This window comes from Salmo salar, chromosome 14 (genome assembly GCF_965601325.2).
Source record: "Salmo salar chromosome 14, fSalSal1, whole genome shotgun sequence".
Taxonomy (NCBI): domain Eukaryota; kingdom Metazoa; phylum Chordata; class Actinopteri; order Salmoniformes; family Salmonidae; genus Salmo; species Salmo salar.
The window spans coordinates 44,726,669-44,752,021 of NC_138304.1; the positions used below are offsets into that span (position 1 = coordinate 44,726,669).

At 44.4% G+C, this 25,353-nt stretch overlaps 1 protein-coding gene across 17 annotated transcripts in view; it reads right to left on the reverse strand.

Annotated features, from left to right (window-relative positions):
- Positions 1 to 25,125, reverse strand: part of LOC106569572 (supervillin) — a 93,248-nt gene extending 68,123 nt beyond the window's left edge. For 6 of the 17 annotated variants that reach the window (XM_045694413.2, XM_045694412.2, XM_045694422.2 and 3 more), the window contains exons 1-2: positions 3,990 to 5,109; positions 238 to 301 (exon numbers count right to left, since the gene is read on the reverse strand). In XM_045694413.2, the coding sequence (XP_045550369.2) occupies positions 238 to 301; positions 3,990 to 4,053 (128 nt within the window). In that variant the 5' untranslated portion in view covers positions 4,054 to 5,109. Of the gene's footprint in view, positions 1 to 237; positions 302 to 3,989; positions 5,112 to 24,386 lie in introns of those variants that run through there. The other 11 variants (XR_006758829.2, XM_045694408.2, XM_045694409.2 and 8 more) reach the window with 7 other exon arrangements.
- Positions 25,126 to 25,353: the final 228 nt, after the last annotated feature.

Genomic DNA, 25,353 nt, shown 5'->3' on the forward strand with positions numbered 1-25,353 from the left:
ATGATATGGCAGATACAATAGTCGCGTCTCAAATGGCACCCTATTCCCTACAGTGCACAATTTCTTATCAGGGCCCAGACGACCATATCTAGGCTGCATTTCAGTTTTTTTTTTTTTACAGTTTAGAAAAGTACAGACTCTGAGCTTAAAACATGGGGAAGTTATGTTGCTTTGAAAGTTGATAAACGTGAGTAGAGCATGACACATGAGAAGTGCACATAAAATTGTTTCCCGCACCTTAGAGCTTCGGTTGGCAGTGAGGTTGAAGTGCAGAGTTTGACTGGAGCTTCAGTTCCAAAGCCTGGAGAGAAACAGAGAGGAAAAGTCCATACTATCAAGAATGTGCCAATTGATAATGGACAAAAAACTGGAATCCACCATGTTTAAAAATGATGAACTCTTCCACTGAAATCTGTCCATCATAATCTAAAATGGAAACATTTTAGGGAATTACACACTTTAGATAACCAGCACTAGACTCCAGCCTAAATAAGGCATTCACTCCTGAAATCAACAATAACCCTGGGAAAAGAAGAGGGAAACTGTTGTTTTTTTTCAAGAGTCTAATAGCATTAGTCAAGAGCTGTGAAAGTAAAGCTACACTACATGTCCAAAAGTAATTAGTGATTTTAGATATTTCAGCGACGCCCATTGCTGACAGGTGAATAAAATCGAGCACACAGCCATGTAATATCTATAGACAAACATTGGCAGTAGAATGGAAGAGAACTGAAGAGCTCAGTGACTTTCAACGTGGCACCGTCATATGATGCCACCTTTCTAACAAGTCAATTGGTCAAATTTCTGCCCTGCTAAAGCTGCAACGTCAGCACAGTAACTGTTCGTCGGGAGCTTCATGAAATGGGTTTCCATGGCCGAGCAGCGGCACACAAGCCTAAGATCACCATGTGCAATGCAAGCATCGGCTGGAGTGGTGTAAAGCTCGCGCCATTGGATTCTGGAGCAGTGGAAATGCGTTCTCTGGAGTGATAAATCATGCTTCGCCATCTGGCAGTCTGACGGACGAATCTGGGTTTGGCAGATGCCAGGAGAACGCTACCTGCCTGAATGCATAGCGCCAACTGTAAAGTTTGGTGGAGGAATAATGTTCTGTTTTTCATGGTTCGGGCCCCTTAGTTCCACTGAAGGGAAATCTTAACACTATGGCATACAATGACATTGTCGATGATTCCGTGCTTCAACTTTGTGGCAACAGTTTGGGGAAGGCCCTTCCCTGTTTCAGCATGACAATACCCCCGTGCACAATGTGAGGTCCATACAGAAATGGTTTGTCGAGATCGGGGTTTAAGAACTTTACTGGCCTGCACACAGCCCTGACCTCAACCCCATCAAACACCTTTGGGATGAATTGGAACGCCGACTACGAGCCAGGCCTATTCGCCTAATTTTTTATTTATTTTATTTAACTAGGCAAGTCAGTTAAGAACAAATTCTTATTTACAATGACGGCCTACCCCGGCCAAACCCTAACCCGGATGACGCTGGGCCAATTGTATGCTGCCCTATGGAACTCCCAATCACTGCCGGTTGTGATACAGCCTGGAATCGAACCAGGGTCTGTAGTGATGCCTCTAGCACTGAGATGCAGTGCCTTAGACCGCTGCGCCACTCGGGAGCCCACATCAGTACCGGACCTCACTAATGCTCGTGGCTGAATAGAAGCAAGTCCCCGCAGCAATGTTCCAACATCTAGTGGAAAGCCTTCCCAGAAGAGTGGAGGCTGTTATTGCAGCAGAGGGAGGGACCAACTCCATATTAATGCCCATGATTTTGGAATGAGATGTTTGACGAGCAGGTGCCATGTAGTGTAATCAGAGGGAAAGGAACACTGTCTTGCTCTCCAACCAAGGTGCATTCATTAAATAAGCATTTCTATCAACTCCCACTGTCGTCCAAAAATAAAGCTAGTCCAAAAAGGTAAAACCATCTAGTTCTGGCTAAATAGGTACACCATAGCATAGTTGACAGTCCCTCTACTCAAGGAAGGCAGCAATATAACCCTGTGGTGAAGTTTCTCCCCAGTATAGGAGCAGGTCAAGTTACTGGGCAAGGCTCCTCTGCCCCAGAATACACCTGTGCTCCCTGGTTATTTTAGCCCAAAAGCCAATGGATGACGACAAAGAGGGGTGGCCCAGCCAGGAGGGACAGTGGGAGTGTTGGTAGTTATTTAGCCTTTATTTAACCAGGTAAGTCATTGAGAACACATTCTCATTTACAATAAAGACTAGACCAAGACAGAGCAATGAATTGTGCAGCAAAGCGGTGTGTGTGTAGGTGTTGTCATGGGTGGTGATGAGCGATTACAGTTGGCCTGAGAGTGTTAGTTAGGTCGTCTTAAGTCCAAGGCAGACGTTTTTAAAATTACAATATTGAATCATTTCTGGTTAACAATTAAGTACCTTACTGTGATTGTTTTCAATAAAAATGGTAAAAAATAGCTTCTTAGTAAAGATCAATTTCTCAAACAAGAATTTTGCTAGGACTGTCTGGGAGTGGTCTGAGTGGGGAGGGGAAAACTGAAAACTAGCTGTGATTGGCAGAGAGGTTAGTAACTCTTGTTTCTTATTGGTTTATTAACTGATTTACCGCCTACTGATAACATCCATCCCACCAAAACAGGTTGGATTTCAGGCGGTCCTTTCAAACAGCTCTTACACTAAAAGGGCATTGTTATCATTCTCACAATTTCACAGTATTATTCCAACCAAAAAATGAGGAACACCTGCCCTTTCCATTACATAGACTGACTAGGTGAATGCTATGATCCTTTATTGATGACACTTGTTAAATCCACTTCAAATCGGAGTAGATGAAGAGGAGCAGACAGGTTAATAAAGAATTTTTAAGCCTTGAGACATGGAAATCATGTTTTTGACTGCACTGGGCCTTTAAGAAGAGGCATGTCAGTCGCCCTACATCATGGCAACGTCTGGTTGCTTCGTGGGCAGCCGAGCGAAAAGAACACGCCCACGACAAGCTCAGAAGACCAACTGTCAAAAGTGAGCTCAGAGAATAAAGGGATTTTCTATAAATGCACAGAGGAAAAGATAAAGTGAAAAATAGACCATGTTAAAATGGTGCTGGTCTTGTCCACACGCAGCCAGGCATCACAGGAGCCAATAGAGACTAGAGAGTGTGTCATCTTCAGCAAAGATCACGCAAACCACCCTCTCAGTCATCCTCCATAGTCTTATCTAGAGCCGTTTGTATTAGGCTTCTCCGATTAGGAGCGCTGATCCAGGATCAGGGACACGCTGTCAATGTAATCTTACTCAATTTGATCTAAAAAGGCCAAACTGATCCTATATCAGCACTCCTACTCTGAGATGCTTGATACAGATGTAGGATGTTAATTTGATCACTCTTTTGCTGCTGAGACAGTATATGTATTCAAGGTTTAGAAAGGCTTCTAAAGTTTGTAATTTCCACACAAAATACATGTCAGACTTGATTTGCCCCATCAACAAAATGTATCAACCCCTACAAAAAATGTCCAGTAATTATAATCCACATAACTCACATTTCCTGCTCCAGCAAACTGTCTCAAATTAAGATCTTACCTCTGTACATACAGTACAGTCTTTGAAGTGCGTGGAGGAGAGGGGTGTAAAGATTTGCTGCAATACAATGATTCATGGACAACAAAGGATAAAGCACCCGTTTAATACCAGGGCAGTTTGAGTCGGGTGAGAAGTAACAAAGAAACAGCAACTCAAAGTCCACAAATGGACATTGACTGATTATCACACACACACACACACACACACACACACACACACACACACACACACACACACACACACACACACACACACACACACACACACACACACACACACGCACGCACGCACACGCACACGCCCTTGGAATCTCTCTGCACAACACAAGAACAATTCCTTACTATGAATGGACAATAAGTCCATAATAAGTGGTAGTACTGCTAACACCCCCCCTCTCCTCCTCCTTACCTTGCCCATCGAAACCGTATTTGACATGGCTGAGATAATTAGTGATCCATGGGTTCCGGAACATACTTGTAGGGAGGCTGAAGACAGACGGAACACACACGGATGACAGGCCCCCTCTCCCGGGTGACAGCAGCTAACAGCAGCTAACGAAGCTCAAAGACAGTCACAGCAGCAGTGATGCAGACAGACAGACACTCAGATACAGCCAGGCAACAGCACAGAGTGGGAGTGGATCTCCAGCGCAGACCACGCAGCAGTCTGAGACAGACAGACACTATGTGTATGTGAGTGAGCGCAACCAGGGAGCTCAATGTAGACAGAGAGAGAAAGAGAGGGAGAGGGAGATGGAGGGAGAGATGAGAGAGAGAGCGATAAAGACAGGAGAGAGAGAGAGACTCTGCAGGCAGGGTGCTAAACCTTCTCAGAGCCCATAATCAGATTACAGGCAGAAATTAGCCCTGATGATAAAAACGCTGAAAAGGGATTGGAGGAAGGCACCAGGAGGACTGAGGTGCATCCATAGGGCTCTGGTAAAAAGTAGTGCACTATATAGGGAATAGGGTGGGATTTGGGATGTAGGACAGAGGTGTATACTACAGCCAACTAGCAGCACTATTCTGAAATAACCTTTTATTTTTTGGAAAGATACGCTTGCAATGGGCATGGTCTTATTGACTCAACCAAAAACACTCAAACTACATGATCACTACTTTTAACCTGAGCCCTATCAGTCTACTATATACACACTACATGACCAAAAGTATGTGGACACCTGTTCGTCTAACATCTCTTTCCAATATCACTGGCATTAATGGAGTTGGTCCCCCCTTTGCTGCTATAATAGCCTCCAGTCTTCTGGGAAGACTTTCCACTAGATGTTGGAATATTACTGCAGGGACTTGCTTCCATTCAGCCACGAGCATTAGTGAGGTCGGGCACTGATGTTGGGCGGTTAGGCCTGGCTCACAGTCGGCATTCTAATTCATTCCAAAGGTGTTTGATGGGGTTGAGGACAGAGCTCTGTGCAGACCAGTAAAGTTCTTCCATACCAATCACGACAAACCATTTCTGTATGGACCTCACTTTGTGCACAGGGGTATTGTCATGCTGAAACAGGAAAGGACCTTCCCCAAACTGTTGCCACAAAGTTGGAAGAACAGAATCATCAATAATGTCACTGTATGCTGTAGTGCTAAGATTTCCCTTCACTGGAACTAAGGGGTCTAGCCCGAACCATGCAAAACAGCCCCAGACCATTATTCATCCTCCACCAAACTTTACAGTTGGCATTATGCATTCAAGCAGGTAGCGTTCTCCTGGCATCCGCCAAACCCAGATTCCGCAGTCAGACTGCCAGATGGTGAAGCGTGATTTATCACTACAGAGAACGCGTTTCCACTGCTCCAGAGTCCAATGGCGGCGAGCTTTACACCACTCCAGCCGATGCTTGGCATTGCACATGGTGATCTTAGGCTTGTGTGCGGCTGCTCGGTCATGGAAACCCAGTTCATGAAGCTCCCGAACTAACAGTTATTGTGCTGACGTTGCTTCCAGAGGCAGTTTGGAACTCAGTAGAGTGTTACAACCGAGGACAGACTATTTTTACGTGCTATGCACTTCAGCTCTCGGTGGTCCCATTCTGTGAGCTTGTGTGGCCTACCACTTCGAGGCTGTGCCGTTGTTGCTCCTAGACGTTTCCACTTCACAACAACCGCTCTTACAGTTGACCGGGGGCAGCTAGAGCAGGGCAGAAATTTGATAAACTGACTTGTTGGAAAGGTGGCATCCTATGACCTCTTCAGTACGGGGAATTCTGCTGCCAATGTTTGTCTATGGGGATTGCATGGCTGGGTGCTCAATTTTAGACACCCGTCAGCAACGGCTGTGGCTGAAATGGACAAATCCACTAATTTGAAGGGGTGTCCACATACTTTTGTGTATATATAGTGTATCTAAGTTCAGCTTTCTTAATTAGGCAGAAAATCAATAGTTATTTCTGTTGTTTTTTTTTTAAATCAAAGACTGGTGGCTTACTCATTGAACCTGCTTTGTGACCAGCCAGGAAGTCCGTTTGTAATCTCCCAATCATACACAGTCATTGGAAAGGTTTCAATAGTGCGGCACACATAGGAGGTGCAGACACAAGCTAATGGACACGAAATACCACTTGTCTAAGTCATGCCAAATAGAGTGAGACTAAGGAAAGCAGGAGAGAGACAGAGAGCGAGACAGAGAGAAAGACTATACCTGCTAGTTATCAAAATCCAGAAAAGAGCTGTTAAATGCTACAACCACCTAAAAGGAAGCGACACCCACACATTCCAAAGCCACCACCTACAGAGAGATGAACCTGGAGAAGAGTCCCCTAAGCAAGCTGGTTCTGGGGCTCTGTTCACAAACACACCCCATAGAGGCCCAGGACAGCAACACAATTAGACCCAACCAAATCATGAGAAAACAAAAATATAAATTACTTGACACATTGGATAGAATAAACCAAAAAAAAAAAGAGCAAATTGGAATGCTATCTGGCCCTAAACAGAGAGTACACAGTGGCAGAATACCTGACCACTGTGACTGACCCGAAATTAAGGAAATCCTTGACTATGTACAGACTCAGTGAGCACAGCCTTGCTATTGAGAGAGGCCACTATACCCAGTCTTCTCTTGAGAGCCAGGTCTGCATATGTGCCCACTGCCCACAAAATGAGGTGGAAACTGAGCTGCACTTCCTAACCTCCTGCCAAATGTATGACCACATTAGAGAGACATATTTCCCTCAGATTACACAGACCCACAAAGAATTTGAAAACAAATCCAATGTTGATAAACTCCCATATCTACTGGGTGAAATACCACAGTGTGACATCACAGCAGCAAGATGTGTGGCCCGTTGCCATGAGAAACAGGCAACCAGAGGAGCATACTTCAACACTGTACATAGCCAATAATATAACATTTGGAATGTCTATAAACTTTTGTGAGTGTAATGTTCACTAATGTTTCCCTTGTTTGTCTATTCCATTTGCTTTGGCAATGTAAACATATGTCTCCCATGCCAATAAATCCCTTTGAATTGAGAAAGCAGGGAGAGAAAGAGAGGTATCTTCGCAGTTAAGAGTGTTGGGCCAGTAACCGAAAGCTTTCAATGTGCCCTTGAGCAAGACACTTAACCTTAATTGCGCCTGTAAGTCACTCTGGATATGAGCATCTGCAAAATTACAAAAAATGTAGCAAAAGCAGGGAGAGAGAGCAAAGAGATGTATGTATCAGATGCTCTGCTCACACCTACTGTAATGGTCCAGGCCTAAACCACACGAAAACACTAGACACTATGGAACACAAAGCTTTTACCATCTCATCCTGGAATATTCAAGATCTGAGGTCATCTGCCTTTGGCCTAAAGAGCAGGAACCTGGACTTCACCAAAGAAATCAGAAACACAGACATTGTCATCCTACAAGAAACATGGTATACAGGAGACGGACCCACTGGTTGCCTACTAGGTTACAGAGAGCTGGTAGTCCGATTAACCAAACTACCAGGTGTGAAACAGGGAAGGGACTCAGGGGGTATGCTCATTTGGTATAGAGCAGACCAAACTCATTCTATTAAATTAATCAAAACAGGAACATTTTACATGTGGCTAGAAATGTCATTATTAATTATCTCAGAGAAAAATGTCCTCCTGTGTGCTACCTACAATTATTCCCCCACTAGAATCCCTAAACTTTAATGAAGGCAGCTTCTCCACCCTGGAGGGGGAGATCAATCATTTCCAGGCCCAGGGACATGTACTAGTCTGTGATGACCTAAATGCCAGAACTGGACAAGAACCTGACACCCTCAGCACACAGGGGTACAAACACCTACCTGGAGGTGACAGCATTCCCTCCCAAAAATGTCCCCCTAGCTACAACTATGACAAAACAACAAAAATTGGTCACAACTCCTGCAGCTCTGTCGCACGCTGGGTATGTACATAGTCAATGGTAGGCTTCGAGGGGACTCCTACGGTAGGTACACTTATCATCTCTTGGCAGTAGTACTGTATACTATCACTGACCTCAACCCAGAGTCTCTCAGAGCATACAGTCAGCCCACTGACACCCCTATCAGATCACAGAAAATCACAGTCTACTTGAACAGAGTAATACTCAATCATGAGGCATCAAATCAAAGGAGCTGAATAATATTAAGAAATGCGATAGATGGGAGGAATGTAGTGTTGAAACCTACCAAAAAACAATTAGGCAACAACAAATTCATTCCATTTTAGACAACTTTCTGGACAAAACGTTCCACTGTAATAGTGAAGATAGTGAAGGTGTGAACCTGGCAGTAGAAAACCTAAACAGTAAATTTGACCTCTCAGCTTCCCTATCAAATCTAAACATGTCAAGCAGACAACCTGAGAAAATTAAAAACAATGACAAATGGTTTGATGAAGAATGAAACCCTAAGACAGAAATTCATAAACCTATCCGACTAAATACAGAGACCCAGAAAACCTGAGTGATACGCCTTCACTATGTTGAATCACTAAAACAATACAGAAATGTTCTATGGAAAAAGAAGTAACAGGACATCAGAAATCAGCTCAATGTAATTGAAGAATCCATCAAATCTAACCACTTATTGGAAAACACTAAACAAAATGTCTATCCAAAAAGGGAGATGTATGGATAAACCACTTCTCCAATCTTGTTGGCTCTATAACAAAGAACAAACAGCAAAAACATAAACATGATCAAATACAAATCTTAGAATCAAATATTAAAGACTAACAGAACCCACTGGATTCTCCAATTACATTGAATGAACTACAGGACAAAATACAAACCCTGCAACCCAAAAAGGCCTGTGGTGTTGATGGTATCCTAAATTAAATTATAAAATATACAGACCACAAATTCCAATTGGCTATACTTAAACTTTTTAACATGATCCTTAGCTTTGGCATCTTCCCCAATATTTGAAACCAAGGACTGATCACCCCAATCCACAAAAGTGGAGACAAATTCGACCTCAGTAAAAACAACGTACTGAGCAAATGTCAAATTAGCTTTTTACCAAATTTTCGTACGACAGACCACGTTTTTACCCTGCACACCCTAATTGACAAAAAAAAATTAAAGGCAACGTCTTCTCATGCTTTGTTGATTTCAAAACAGCTTTTGACTAAATTTGGCATGAGGGTCTGCTATACAAATTGATGGAAAGTGGTGTTGGGGACAAAAAAAATAATAATATGACATAAAATTCATGTACACAAACAAGTGTGGGATAGAAACTGGCAAAAAACGCACACATTTCTTTCCACAGGGCTGAGACAGGAATGCAGCTTAAGCACCACCATTTTCAATATACAGTTGAAGTCGGAAGTTTACATACACCTTAGCCAAATACATTTAAACTGAGTTTTTCACAATTCCTGACATTTAATCCTTGTAAAAATTCCCTGTCTTAGGTCAGTTAGGCTCACCACTTTATTTTAAGAATGTGAAATGTCAGAATAATAGGAGAGAGTGATTTATTTCAGCTTTTATTTCTTTCATCACATTCCCAGTGGGTCAGAAGTTTACATAGAATTTGGTAGCATTGCCTTTAAATTGTTTAACTTGGGTCAAACGTGTCAGGTAGCCTTCCACAAGCTTCCCACAATAAGTTGGGTGAATTTTGGCCCATTCCTCCTGACAGAGCTGGTGTAACTGAGTCAGGTTTGTAGGCCTCCTTGCTCGCACACGCTTTTCAGTTCTGCCCACAAAAATTCTATGGGATTGAGGTCAGGGCTTTGTGATGGCCACTACAATACCTTGACTTTGTTGTCCTTAGGACATTTTTCCACAACTTTGGAAGTATGCTTGGGGTCATTGTCCATTTGGAAGACCCATTTGCGACCAAGCTTTAACTTCCTGATTGATGTCTTGAGATGTTGCTTCAATATATCTACATAATTTTCCTTCCTTTTGTGAAGTGCACCAGTCCCTCCTGCAGCAAAGCACCCCCGCAACATGATGCTGCCACCCCCATGCTTCACGCTTGGGATGGTGTTCTTCAGCTTGCAAGCGCCCCCCTTTTTCCTTCAAACATAACGATGGTCATTATGGCCAAACAGTTCTATTTTTGTTTCATCAGACCAGAGGACATTTCTCCAAAAAGTATGATCTTTGTCCCCATGTGCAGTTGCAACCATTTGTCTGGCTTCTTAATAGCGGTTTTGGAGCAGTGGCTTCTTCCTTGCTAAACGGCCTTTCAGGTTACGTCGATACAGGACTCGTTTTACTGTTAATATAGATACTTTTGTACCCGTTTCCTCCAGCATCTTCACAAGGTCCTTTGCTGTTGCTCTGGGATTGATTTGCACTTTTTGCACCAAAGTACATTCCTCTCTAGCAGACAGAACGCGTCTCCTTCCTGAGCGGTATGCCGGCTGCGTGGTCCCATGGTGTTTATACTTGCATACTATTGTTTGTACAGATGAACGTGGCACCTTCAGGCGTTTGGAAATTGCTCCCAAGGATTTACCAAACTTGTGGAGGTCTACAATTTTTTCCTGAGGTCTTGGTTGATTTCCCCATGAGCTCAAGCAAAGAGGCACTGAGTTTGAAGGTCGTTCTTGAAATACATCCACAGGTACACCTCCAATTGACTCAAATTATGTCAATTAGCCTATCAGAAGCTTCTAAAGCTATGACATCATTTTCTGTAATTTTCCATGTGCCTTTAACCTTGTGTATGTAAACTTCTGACCCACTGGAATTGTGATACAGTGAATTATAAGTGAAATAATCTGTCTATAAACAATTGTTGGAAAAATGACTTGTGTCATGCAAAGTAGATGTCCTAACTGACTTGCCAAAACTATAGTTTGTTAACAAGAAATGTGTTTATTGGTTGAAAACGTGTATGTAAACTTCAAGTGTGTGTGTGTATACATACATACATACATACATACATACATACATACATACATACATACATACATACATACATACATACATGAATTGGCGAGAGCACTAGAACAGTCTAGAATCTAAAGTAAAACATATACTATTTGCTGATTATCTTGTCACACCCTGAACGGTTTCACCTGTCTTGTGCTTGTCTACACCCCCCTCCAGGTGTCGCCCATTTTCCCCATTATCCCCTGTGCATTTATACCTGTGATTTCTGTTTGTCTGTTGCCAGTTCGTCTTGTCTCTTCAAGCCTACCAGCGTTTTTCCCCGTACTCCTGGTTTACTCTAGTTTTCCCGGTTTTGACCATTGTGCCTGCCCTGACCCTGCCTGCCGTTCTGTACCTTGTGACACTGCCCTGGATTATTGACTATCTGCCCTTGACCTGTCGTTTGCCTGCCCAGTTTTTGTAATAAACTTTTGTTACTTCAAACTGTCTGCTTCTGGGTCTTATCCTGAGGTCTGATAGTGCATCTGTCCCCAACCAAGGAGGGTTTACAGCAGGACCTAGATATTCTGCACAGATTCTGTCAGACCTGGGCCCTGACAGTAAATCTCAGTAAGACAAAATTAATGGTGTGTTCCAAAAAAAGGTCACGTTGCCAGGACAACAAATACAAATTCCATCTAGACACTGTTGCCCTAGAGCACACAAAATAACTATACACACCTCAGCCTTAACATCAGCATGTAACGCCCTGACCTTAAGAGATCCTTTTATGTCTCTATTTTGGTTGGTCAGGGCGTGAGTTGGGGTGGGCATTCTATGTCCTTTTTTCTATGCTTTGTGTTTTTGTTTTGGCCTGGTGTGGCTCTCAATCAGGGACAGCTGTACTTCGTTGTCGCTGATTGGGAGTCATACTTAGGCAGCCTGTTTTCCTTTGGGGTTTGTGGGTAGTTCATTTCTGTTTAGTGTTTTGCACCTGACGGGACTGTTCGGTTGTTCTTTTGTTTTGCTTGTCGGATTTAGTGTTCAGTTTTATCATTAAAAATGACGAACACTTACCATGCTGCATTTTGGTCTGATTTCTCTTCCCCTTCATCTGAGGACGACGAAGACCGTTAGACAGCACCACAAGTAACTTCCACAAAGCTGTGAACAATCTGAGAGACAAGGCAAGAAGGGCCTTCTATGCCATCGAAAGGAACATCAAATTCGACATATGAATTAGGATCTGGCTAAAAATAATTGAATCAGTTATAGAACCCATTGCCCTTTATGGTTGTGAGGTCTGGGGTCTGCTCACCAACCAAGAATTCACTGAATGGGGAAAAACACCAAATTGAGATTCTGGAGAAGAGTCCCTTAAGCAAGCTGGTCCTGGGGCTGTGTTCACAAACAGACCCCACAGAGCCCCAGAACAGCAACACAATTAGACCCAATCAAATCATGAGAAAACAAAAAGTAATTACTTGACACATTGGAAGTAATTAACAAAAAAACAGAGCAAACTAGAATGCTACTTGGCCCTATACAGAGAGTACACAGTGGCAGAATACCTAACCACTGTGACAGACCCAAACTTAAGGAAAGCTTTGACTATGTAGAGACTCAGTGAGCATAGCCTTGCTATTGAGAAAGGCTGTTGTAGGCAGACCTGGCTCTCAAGAGAAGACAGGCTATGTGCACACTGCCCACAAAATGAGATGGAAACTGAGCTGCACTTCCTTACCTCCTGCCAAATGTATGACCATATTACAGACACATATTTCCCTCCAATTACACAAACCTACAAAGAATTCGAAACTCCCATAGCTATTGGGTGAAATACCACATTGTGCAATCACAGCAGCAAGATTTGTGACCTGTTGCAACAAGAAAAGGGCAACCAGTGAAGAACAAACACCACTGTAAATATGGGTTGTATTTATGTTTATTTATTTTCCTTTTTACTGGAAAGTATTCAGACAACCTGGAAAGTATTCAGATCCCTTGGCTTTTTCCACATTTCTTGGGTTTAATGCTACAAGCTTGGAACACCTGTATTTGGGGAGTTTCTCCCATTCTTCTCTGCAGATCCTCTCAAGCTCTGTCAGGTTGGATGGGGAGCGTAGCTGCACAGCTATTTTCAGGTCTCTCCAGAGATGTTCGATCAGGTTCAAGTCCAGGCTCTGGCTGGGCCACTTAAGGACAGTCAGAGACTTGTCCCGAAGCCACTTCTGCGTTGTCTTGGGTGTGTGCTTAGGGTCGTTGTCCTGTTGGAAGGTGAACCTTCACCCCAGTCTGAGGTCCTGAGTACTCTGGAAAAGGTTTTAATCAAGGATCTCTGTACTTTACTCCGTTCATCTTTCCCTCGATCCTGACTAGTCTCCCAGTCCCTGCCGCTGAAAAACATCCCCACAGCATGATCCTGCCACCACCATGCTTCACCGTAGGGATGGTGCCAGGTTTCCTCTAGACATAACGCTTAGCATTCAGGCTGAAGAGTTCAATCTTGGTTTCATCAGAACAGAGCATCTTGTTTCTCATGGTCAGAGAGTCCTTTAGGTACTTTTTGGCAAACTCCAAGTGGGCTGTCATGTGCCATTTACTGAGGAGTGGCTTCCGTCTGGCCACTTAATGGAAATAGGATGCACCTGAGCTTAATTTTGAGTCTCATATCACAGGTTCTGAATACTTATGTAAATAAGGTATTTCTGTATTTTATTTTTAATAAATGTGCTTTGTCATTATTGGGTATTATGTGTAGATAGATGAGGAAAAATATATAATTTAATCAATTTTAGAATAAAGCTGTAACGTAACAAAATATGGAAAAAGTGAAGGGGTCTGAATGCTTACCAAATGCACTGTATATAGACATATGACATTTGAAATGTCTTTATGCTTTTGGAACTTTTTTGAGTGTAATGTTAACTGTACATTTTGTATTGTTTATTATCTATTTCACTTGCTTTGGCAATGTTAACATATGTTTCCCATGCCAATAAAGCCCTTTGAATTGAGAGCAGAGAGAGATCAGAGAGAGAGAGAGAGATCAGAGAGAGAGAGAGAGAGATCAGAGAGAGAGAGAGAGAGAGATCAGAGAGAGAGAGAGAGAGAGATCAGAGAGAGAGATCAGAGAGAGAGAGAGAGAGAGAGAGAGAGAGAGAGAGAGAGAGAGAGAGAGAGAGAGAGAGAGAGAGAGAGAGAGAGAGAGAGCAGATGCAGAGAGAGAATGAGAGCAGAGAGTGAGAGAGCAGATGCCGAGAGAGAGAGAGAACGAGAGCGAGAAGAGAGCAGATGCAGAGAGAGAGAATGAGAGCAGAGAGTGAGAGAGCAGATGCCGAGAGAGAGAGAGAACGAGAGCGAGAAGAGAGCAGATGCAGAGAGAGCGAGAGAAGATTCCTCTTGATGAATGATATGTTAATGAGTTACATTACTAGGCACTACTGCACAACACTGTTACAACACTGCACTACTATCAAACAGGAAAACTATTCTTTAGGAACACCATGTTTGCTGATGCACTGTTTGGGTGTTATCAGTGTTATTACATGTTAATACAGGAAGTCTAACATACACACACACAACAAAAGTTCTACCTGGAACCAAAAAGGGTTCTCCTATTGGGACAGATAAGTTCCCTCCCACAGTGGTGTCATAATCACAAACTACATCCCAAATGGCACCCTATTCCCTTTATAGTGCACTACTTTAGACCAGAGCCCTATGGTGACATATGGGATGTAGTCCTCCTGTTTGGTGCTGCTACCCATGTGTGTGTGTCCATTATAGTGTTAGTAGTCAACACCACAGAATCTAACTGCTTTGGAAACAGACAGTGAGTTAAGAAGATCAACACTGAGTAGAGAAGCAAATGGCACCCTACGGATCCTGGTCAAAAGTAGTGCACTATGTAGGGAATAGAGTGCTATGGGCCCTGGTCAAAAGTAGTGCACTATGTAGGGAATAGAGTGCTATGGGCCCTGGTTAAAAGTAGTGCACTATGTAGGGAATAGAGTGCTATGGGCCCTGGTCAAAAGTAGTGCACTATGTAGGGAATAGAGTGCTATGGGCCCTGGTTAAAAGTAGTGCACTATGTAGGGAATAGACTGCCATTTGGAGTACAAGCCTAGGTTCCATAATCAGCAGAGATTTACAGCAGACCAGTGTCGATTCCAGGAAAATTAGACCTAGCCTACTGTTGTCCACACTAGGAGAGTTAATGGAGACTCCCTGCAGAACACGACAGTACTTTACACGGTGAACACTAAAAACATTAAATAATGTTTAACTGGCCTTCCCAATTAAGTCAGAGTAACCATTTAACACACACCTCACGCCTCGCCCTTCACGCACGCCTCGCCCATCCCCAGTCCGCCCCTCTCCACTCCCAGTAGACATCCCTAATAAGGCAAAGTGATAGCTGAGTGGCTGCCTGACAGCGGGAGTCTGTGTGTGTGTACTCTTCCTCCCACTCCCTCACCTTCCTGACAGTCACCACAGCAACAAACACGATCCTTCCTCCTTAAGCACCTCTGCCTGAATGGCCGTAACAGCCACCCACACAAATGTACAATTTCAAAACAGACGTCAGTCCCAATGCACACGGGGCTTCTTCTTAAAAATAAAGTGGCTGAATGTAACCTCTAGCATTGGCTGTGTATCGTCTCACCAGACCACAACGCTGCTTAGTTACCAAAATAAACAGGGATACGCGTGATGGGACAGGCTGGTGTGTGAACAGCACATGAATAGTGTGGGAATGGCCAGGTTAAGTGGGTTTTCAGACCTAAAGCTAGGGCCAGCAGGGACTAAATTGGGCGTTTTTATGCAAAACTATCATTATTTGGCTAATGGGGGCCTTAAGGGGGGGACAAAAAATGTGTCAGAAATCCAGGTATTTCTGGCCCCAGTCATATCCGTGTGTGGTTAGCTACAGGATTAGCCACACACTACAGCCACTCCCTGACTGCGGCTCCAGCCTGTGCCCGGACTCACCTCATAAACCACAGCTGTTCAGTCTGATCTCACATCTCATCCATATTGTCTAATTAACCCACATCGTCTTGTGCTCTGCTCCCCACCACCCTCTCTCTGAACAGAACAGTGTACGATAGGACTTCATTCTAAATAACAAGTTGTTCTTAACTGACTTGCCTAGTTAAATAAAAGGTTAAATAAAAAATGTATAAAAAAAAAGAATACATAAAACAAAATCAGAAATATTACACATGGACAAAAGGTACGTATTTTTTTTACTGGTGAAGATGGTGTTTATGATAGTACACTAACTTAGATGACAGCTGATCATGCTCACATGCTGCCTCATGAGTTGGCTAGGAGCTTGTTATTGCACATTCACGATAAAATGTAACCTTGGTAGGTCTCAAAAGGGTTGTAAATTAGGACCAATATTATTGATAGTGTTCTCCTTGTTATGTAATCTGAAGCTATGCTAAATGAGAGACAGGGTCAGTCAGTGTAACCCTAAAGAACCTTGGTCAGATGACCTTCAGCCTTTGTCCATCATTAGGGGACAGTATTGACTGGTCTAGGCCTAGTTGATGGTGTTAATGTCGGGCTAGTTTAAGACAGCCATCAGCCAGACAGCTGTCCCTGCATGATTCACATTCTACCTGTTGCACAAATGCTAAGCTGTGTACGTGTCTAAGGAATGCAAAATGATGCGTCTTTGTGAAATACTTAAAGACATATGGTCATTACGCTGCGTGTGTGTGTGTCATTACGCTGTGTGTGTGTGTCATTATGCTGCGCGTGTGTGTGTGTGTGTGTGTCTGTGTGTTTGTGTCACAATGCTGAATCATCCATCATGGCTACGCACATTTGAAGAACAGCAGCTTCCCTGAACATATCAACCCCCTCTGCTCCGAAAGCCTGTCCTCTCTCTGTTGATTCTCCACAGAACGTCTCTCCACCACTCAGTCCTCCACTAATCTATACCATATAAGACCAGGGAGAATCCTGCCCCGACGGCCCCCAAAATGTCAGCTCCAGTGATGCAAGCCAGAGAGAGTGCAGGAACGTGGTTCTCCTTTGGATACCAGAGTAAACATTCTGAAGGAGTAGGATGGTCCTCTGGCTGGATGTGTGAAGCTGTCCTGGACAGGCTCAGCTCAGAGCAGCAGCCTTGCTGGAGCACATTGCTAATCTAAACACACATCTTGGGCAAGAGCTACCTGCCTGCTTGGCTGGCTGGCTGTCACCGTCTCCAAATAAAGGCAGAATGGAGACAGCCGGCCAGGGAATGATAGGGCCTGTTACTAAGGGGCAGAGGGGTTACAGGTAAAGTAAGGTTACTAAGGGGAAGAGGGGGTTACAGGTAAAGTAAGGTTACTAAGGGGAAGAGGGGGTTACAGGTAAAGTAAGGTTACTAAGGGGAAGAGGGGGTTACAGGTAAAGTAAGGTTACTAAGGGGAAGAGGGGGTTACAGGTAAAGTAAGGTTACTAAGGGGAAGAGGGGGTTACAGGTAAAGTAAGGTTACTAAGGGGAAGAGGGGGTTACAGGTAAAGTAAGGTTACTAAGGGGAAGAGGGGGTTACAGGTAAAGTAAGGTTACTAAGGGGAAGAGGGGGTTACAGGTAAAGTAAGGTTACAAAGGGGAAGAGGGGGTTACAGGTAAAGTAAGGTTACAAAGGGGAAGAGGGGGTTACAGGTAAAGTAAGGTTACAAAGGGGAAGAGGGGTTACAGGTAAAGTAAGGTTACTAAGGGGAAGAGGGGTTACAGGTAAAGTAAGGTTACTAAGGGGAAGAGGGGTTACAGGTAAAGTAACGTTACTACGGGGAAGAGGGGGTACAGGTAAAGTAAGGTTACTAAGGGGAAGAGGGGGTTACAGGTAAAGTAAGGTTACTAAGGGGAAGAGGGGGTTACAGGTAAAGTAAGGTTACTAAGGGGAAGAGGGGGTTACAGGTAAAGTAAGGTTACTAAGGGGAAGAGGGGGTTACAGGTAAAGTAAGGTTACTAAGGGGAAGAGGGGGTTACAGGTAAAGTAAGGTTACTAAGGGGAAGAGGGGGTTACAGGTAAAGTAAGGTTACTAAGGGGAAGAGGGGGTTACAGGTAAAGTAAGGTTACTAAGGGGAAGAGGGGGTTACAGGTAAAGTAAGGTTACTAAGGGGAAGAGGGGGTTACAGGTAAAGTAAGGTTACTAAGGGGAAGAGGGGGTTACAGGTAAAGTAAGGTTACAAAGGGGAAGAGGGGGTTACAGGTAAAGTAAGGTTACAAAGGGGAAGAGGGGGTTACAGGTAAAGTAAGGTTACAAAGGGGAAGAGGGGGTTACAGGTAAAGTAAGGTTACTAAGGGGAAGAGGGGTTACAGGTAAAGTAAGGTTACTAAGGGGAAGAGGGGTTACAGGTAAAGTAAGGTTACTAAGGGGAAGAGGGGTTACAGGTAAAGTAACGTTACTACGGGGAAGAGGGGGTACAGGTAAAGTAAAGTTACTACGGGGAAGAGGGGTTACAGGTAAAGTAAGGTTACTAAGGGGAAGAGGGGTTACAGGTAAAGTAAGGTTACTAAGGGGAAGAGGGGTTACAGGTAAAGTAAGGTTACTAAGGGGAAGAGGGGGTTACAGGTAAAGTAAGGTTACTAAGGGGAAGAGGGGTTACAGGTAAAGTAACGTTAAGGGGAAGAGGGGGTTACAGGTAAAGTAACGTTACTAAGGGGCAGAGGGGGTTACAGGTAAAGTAAGGTTACTAAGGGGAAGAGGGGGTTACAGGTAAAGTAAGGTTACTAAGGGGAAGAGGGGGTTACAGGTAAAGTAAGGTTACTAAGGGGAAGAGGGGGTTACAGGTAAAGTAAGGTTACTAAGGGGAAGAGGGGGTTACAGGTAAAGTAAGGTTACTAAGGGGAAGAGGGGGTTACAGGTAAAGTAAGGTTACTAAGGGGAAGAGGGGTTACAGGTAAAGTAAGGTTACTAAGGGGAAGAGGGGGTTACAGGTAAAGTAAGGTTACTAAGGGGCAGAGGGGTTACAGGTAGGGTAAGGTTACTACGGGGAAGAGGGGGTTACAGGTAAAGTAAGGTTACTAAGGGGAAGAGGGGTTACAGGTAAAGTAACGTTAAGGGGAAGAGGGGGTTACAGGTAAAGTAACGTTACTAAGGGGAAGAGGGGTTACAGGTAAAGTAAGGTTACTAAGGGGAAGAGGGGGTTACAGGTAAAGTAAGGTTACTAAGGGGCAGAGGGGTTACAGGTAGGGTAACGTTACTACGGGGAAGAGGGGGTTACAGGTAAAGTAAGGTTACTAAGGGGAAGAGGGGTTACAGGTAAAGTAACGTTAAGGGGAAGAGGGGGTTACAGGTAAAGTAACGTTACTAAGGGGAAGAGGGGGTTACAGGTAAAGTAACGTTACTAAGGGGCAGAGGGGTTACAGGTAAAGTAACGTTACTACGGGCAAGAGGGGGTTACAGGTAAAGTAAGGTTACTAAGGGGAAGAGGGGGGTTACAGGTAAAGTAAGGTTACTAAGGGGAAGAGGGGGGTTACAGGTAAAGTAAGGTTACTAAGGGGAAGAGGGGGTTACAGGTAAAGTAAGGTTACTACGGGGAAGAGGGGTTACAGGTAAAGTAACGTTACTACGGGGAAGAGGGGGTTACAGGTAACGTAAGGTTACTAAGGGGCAGAGGGGTTACAGGTAAAGTAAGGTTACTACGGGGAAGAGGGGTTACAGGTAAAGTAACGTTACTACGGGGAAGAGGGGGTTACAGGTAAAGTAACGTTACTACGGGGAAGAGGGGTTACAGGTAAAGTAAGGTTACTACGGGGAAGAGGGGTTACAGGTAAAGTAAGGTTACTACGGGGAAGAGGGGGTTACAGGTAAAGTAAGGTTACTAAGGGGAAGAGGGGGTTACAGGTAAAGTAAGGTTACTACGGGGAAGAGGGGTTACAGGTAAAGTAAGGTTACTACGGGGAAGAGGGGTTACAGGTAAAGTAACGTTACTAAGGGGAAGAGGGGTTACAGGTAAAGTAAGGTTACTAAGGGGAAGAGGGGGTACAGGTAAAGTAAGGTTACTAAGGGGAAGAGGGGGTTACAGGTAAAGTAACGTTACTAAGGGGAAGAGGAGTTACAGGTAAAGTAACGTTACTGGGAAGAGGGGGTTACAGGTAAAGTATGGTTACTAAGGGGAAGAGGGGGTACAGGTAAAGTATGGTTACTAAGGGGAAGAGGGGGTTAAAGTATGGTTACTAAGGGGAAGAGGGGGTTAAAGTAAGGTTAAGGGGAAGAGGGGGTTACAGGTAAAGTAAGGTTAAGGGGAAGAGGGGGTTACAGGTAAAGTAAGGTTAAGGGGAAGAGGGGGTTACAGGTAAAGTAAGGTTAAGGGGAAGAGGGGGTTACAGGTAAAGTAAGGTTAAGGGGAAGAGGGGGTTACAGGTAAAGTAAGGTTAAGGGGAAGAGGGGGTTACAGGTAAAGTAAGGTTACTAAGGGGCAGAGGGGGTTACAGGTAAAGTAACGTTACTAAGGGGAAGAGGGGTTACAGGTAAAGTAACGTTACTGGGAAGAGGGGGTTACAGGTAAAGTATGGTTACTAAGGGGAAGAGGGGGTACAGGTAAAGTATGGTTACTAAGGGGAAGAGGGGGTTAAAGTATGGTTACTAAGGGGAAGAGGGGGTTAAAGTAAGGTTAAGGGGAAGAGGGGGTTACAGGTAAAGTAAGGTTAAGGGGAAGAGGGGGTTACAGGTAAAGTAAGGTTAAGGGGAAGAGGGGGTTACAGGTAAAGTAAGGTTGAGGGGAAGAGGGGGTTACAGGTAAAGTAAGGTTACTAAGGGGAAGAGGGGTTACAGGTAAAGTAAGGTTACTAAGGGGAAGAGGGGGTTACAGGTAAAGTAAGGTTACTAAGGGGAAGAGGGGGTTACAGGTAAAGTAAGGTTACTAAGGGGAAGAGGGGTTACAGGTAAAGTAAGGTTACTAAGGGGAAGAGGGGGTTACAGGTAAAGTAAGGTTACTAAGGGGAAGAGGGGGTTACAGGTAAAGTAAGGTTACTAAGGGGAAGAGGGGTTATAGGTAAAGTAAGGTTACTAAGGGGAAGAGGGGTTATAGGTAAAGTAAGGTTAAGGGGAAGAGGGGGTTACAGGTAAAGTAAGGAGATGGGAGCGATTTACTAAGGAAGGGTCTTGTTTTTTGGTATTGGTCCTGTTTCCATGTGATGGAAGATTCCACCACTCTCTCTGGCCTGATCATGTTACTATAGGATATACACAGAGTGAACAAAACATAAGGATCACCGTCTTAATATTGAGTTGCACCCCCTTTTGCCCTCAGAACAGCTTCAATTCGTCGTGGCATAGACTCTACAAGGTGTTGAATAAAGCGTACCACAGGGATGCTGGCCATGTTGACTCCAATGCTTCCCACAATTGCATCAAGTTGTCCTTTGGGTGGTGGACCATTTTTTGGTTTTTTTTGTAATTTTACACCCTTTTCTCCCCAATTTCGTGATATCCAATTACGATCCAATTACGATCTTGTCTCATCGCTCGGGAGAGACGAAGGCCAAAACATGACCTGCCAAGCCGCGCTTCTTAACAGCCACCATCTTAACCCGGAAGCCAGCCGCACCAATGTGTCGGAGGAAACGCCGTTCAAGTGACGACCGAAATCAGCTTGCAGGTGCCCAGCCCACAACAAGGAGTCGCTAGAGTGAGATGAGCCAAGTAACGCACCCGGCATCGAACCCCAGGCTGTAGTGACGCTGTAACACTGCAATGCAATGCCTTAGACAGCTGCGCCACTCAGGAAACGTGGTGGACCATTCTTGATACACACACAGGAAACTGTTGAGCATGGAAAAACCCAGCAGTGTTGCAGTTCATGACACACTCAAACCGGTGCGTCTGGCACCTACTACCATAACCCGTTCAAAGGCACTTAAATATGTCTTGCCCATTCACCCTCTGAATGGCACACATACACAATCCATGTCTCAATTGTCTCAAGGCTTAAAAAGCCTTCTTTAACCAGTCTCCTCCCTTTCATCTGAAGTGGATTTAACAAGTGATATCAATAAGGGATCATAGCGTTCCACTCGATTCACCTGGTCAGTCTGTCATGGAAAGAGTAGGTGTTCATAATGTTTTGTACACTCAGAGTATACTGTACAGTACATCAAGATGCCATGGCAATTTTGTAGAGCACATCTATAACAGCTCTTCATCATGTGGAGGTTAAGGTCACGGTGCTCAAGAAATCAGTATAATCGAGTTCATCTCTGACATGTGAACGTCCTCGATCAGAGGACGTGGTCAGAGATATAGAAGGACGGGCTCATTGTAATGCCTGGAATTGAATAGATGGAAAGGTTTCCATGTGTTTGATACCATTGCATTTATTCCATACCAGCCATTAAAATGAGTCGTATCACCACCCACCAGCCACCAATGACATCAATAGATGGTCGTCTGTGGTTGTCTGTGGTTGTCTGTGAGTAATTCCACTGCAGAGCTTAGTTTTGTGTTTGTGACCACAGGACAGGGTGGAACAAAGAGCCATATTGTTCACTATCGGTTTCCATAGCTGTTGGAAAATACCTACAGCATGGCCGTGGGGAGTAGGGTGCTGCAGCACCCCCTGATAAAATGTTTTAAAAATAATTAATTTCTATTTATCTCCCCAAAATGTGTTAACTAGGCCTTTAATTACTCCTCTACGAGCAGGAGGACGACACTCCTCTACGAGCAGGAGGACGACACTCCTCTACGAGCAGGAGGACGACACTCCTCTACGAGCAGGAGGACGACACTCCTCTACGAGCAGGAGGACGACACTCCTCTACGAGCAGATAAACAGGCATCTGTGTTTACTGGTAACTATTGTAATTTTGATCTTTAGAAAATTACGACCCTAGTATGTGATTGTAGAGAAGACAACCAGTAGAAAGCATAGTACCTGACCAGACCATAGGTTTAGTACCTGACCAGACCATAGGTTTAGTACCTGACCAGACCATAGGTTTAGTACCTGACCAGACCATAGGTTTAGTACCTGACCAGACCATAGGTTTAGTACCTGACCACAGTGATCCACAGGGTCAAAGCCTGAAACATGTTCAGTGGCCATCCCAATAATCTCTCTTTTCTCCTAAGTGTGCATTCTTTGACTGCTTGCCACAAATCTAAAAGCATTAGATTTCTCCCTACAACCAAAAGTTGTTTAGATGTCCTCTTACTGGGCCAGTCAAAGACAACCGTGTGTGTGTGTGTGTGTGTGTGGCCTACAGAGAGAGACAGGGTGAAGACAGGGTTAAGCATTCAGGCAGCAGCAGCAGTAAACCTCTTTATTGTGATGGAGGTGACAGTGCAGGACTCTAAACAACATGAAGCAGCCCCAGATCCTTCCGGCAGGTCCTCATACTCACCGTCTACATCCCGAACGGCACACTATTCCCCTTATTAGTGCACTGGGACCCTGGTTAAAAGTTGTGCACTACATAGGGAATAGGGTGCCATTTGGGGCACCATAACAAAGACTTGGGGAAATGAAGGCTGGACCCGCTGGACAGCATTGGAACACACTCACATCGGAACACACTGTCCAAACCCATTCCTGCTCCATAGCAGCCTTATTCAACTCATCTGATATTAAAACATATTGTAGTGTTTTCTATGAGGAAAGCAATGAGGGAGCACACACACCCACCCACCCACCCACCCACCCACGCGCGTGCGTGCGCACACACACGGTCAAAACAGAGTTAATATACGACTCCTTTGGTCTTTAGAGCAGTGATCTACAGGCTGCAGTAGACAGGTGATGCCTCATTCTTAGCCCCATGCCAGCATAGTACAATCTGAGTTTAGTAGAATGAGAGTTTTGGTTCCTCGAGTCGCCACTAATTCTAAGAGCATGCAGAGCCAAGCCCTAGGCCTGTTGTCAGTAGAGAGATATAAGCTGACATCATTACATTTGTTATATATAACCACTGATGTCACGTAAGATAATTGATTGAATTATCTTTAGTCTACTGGAGCAGATGCCAATATTGTCTCCGTTTTGAGACTGCATACTTTGGCGATGTTACATAGACTAAATGACGGAGCACTTCAAATTTCGCTTATATCAACATCACGGTCCGGGATTTGCATTTTGGGTCACATTCAATGAAGAGGTGTGCATACTGTACATCCTATGAATGACACAATCCATATATAAATCATATACATTACACCTCAACATTGACAGATTAATTATTAAGACCAAGTACTAGACTAGCAAGTCTTCAGTAAACAAAAGGATGAATGAAGATCAGGGCCGGACTAACACATTTCGGGCCCCAGGGCACCTACCTCCAAGGGGCCCTGGAAAATATGCAGTTTTAAAGCAAATTTCTTGCTATTCTATACAATTTGCCATTGCTTATGACGTGTTAATATGCTATTTGGGGGCCACCCCTCTCTAAAGGCCAACCTCACTTAATCCCCCCCAAAAATAAGATTTTTTTAGGGCCCCAGCGCATGTGCCCTACGTGCCTGTTCAGTAATCCAGCCCTGATTAAGGTAAGGCACTTACTTTTCCTTGGTTCCAACTACATTCAATTTCTCAGCATGACATTGAGATGGTGGTGCAACACCACAATAGTGAAAAATAACAGTTCAGGGTTTTGCAGCCAAGGAAGGAAAATACTCTTATTTGTCCAGCAGGGGGCAAGATGTCTGGTCAGTAGTGAGCAGGCTGGAGGTACAGGAGGTGCAGATGGGACAGGGTTAGGGTCCACACCGTTCCAAAGCGGCACCAGGATCAAGCCTCATCCACGATGGAGAAGATCATTTCAGCAGCCAACAATTATACAACAGTGCCTTACAGACCACTATGCCAAATAAATCAGTCCAGGAACACGAGAGCGAGAGAGAGCGAGAGAGCGAGAGAGCGGTAAGGAGAAGGGGGAGAGGGAGAGAGGGGGTAAGGAGAAGGGGGACAGGGAGAGAGAAAATAAATAGGGATGCTAAAAAGAAGCAGGTGGTTCTATTCTTCAGACTATTCCAAAAGTTCTATGTTCCTCAGATTCTTCTCTAAGATAGTCCAACGATCCAGTCACCAGTCCGCTGTCCCTGCCTGCCGGATTTTCAAAATGTCCATTCTAACTAACCACTAACATTAGGCATCTGACAGTCTTCGAGTGAGAGGCCGGCTTTGCGCGCTTTCGTGACTGTGCTGAGGAGGACTGTGTGCCAAAAGCGTCGTGGTGGTAACCTCATACAGGAGCAACCATGTACGGGCTGAAGAGAGGAGCTTTGATAGCAGGGAATCTGCCATAAATAGCCAAGGAGAAGTCTTGCTCAGAGGGATCAAATCAGCTGTTAGAACAACAATCCAGGCAACCACTGCAGCTCCAGCAGTCCACACCACAGGGCCCCACTTCCACCACGCTGGGAAGAGCAGGGGGCATCTAATGCCAACTCACCACCATAAATCTACACTGACCATACCAAACATTAGAAACACATTCCTACTGTCGAGTCACAAACCCCCCCCCTCC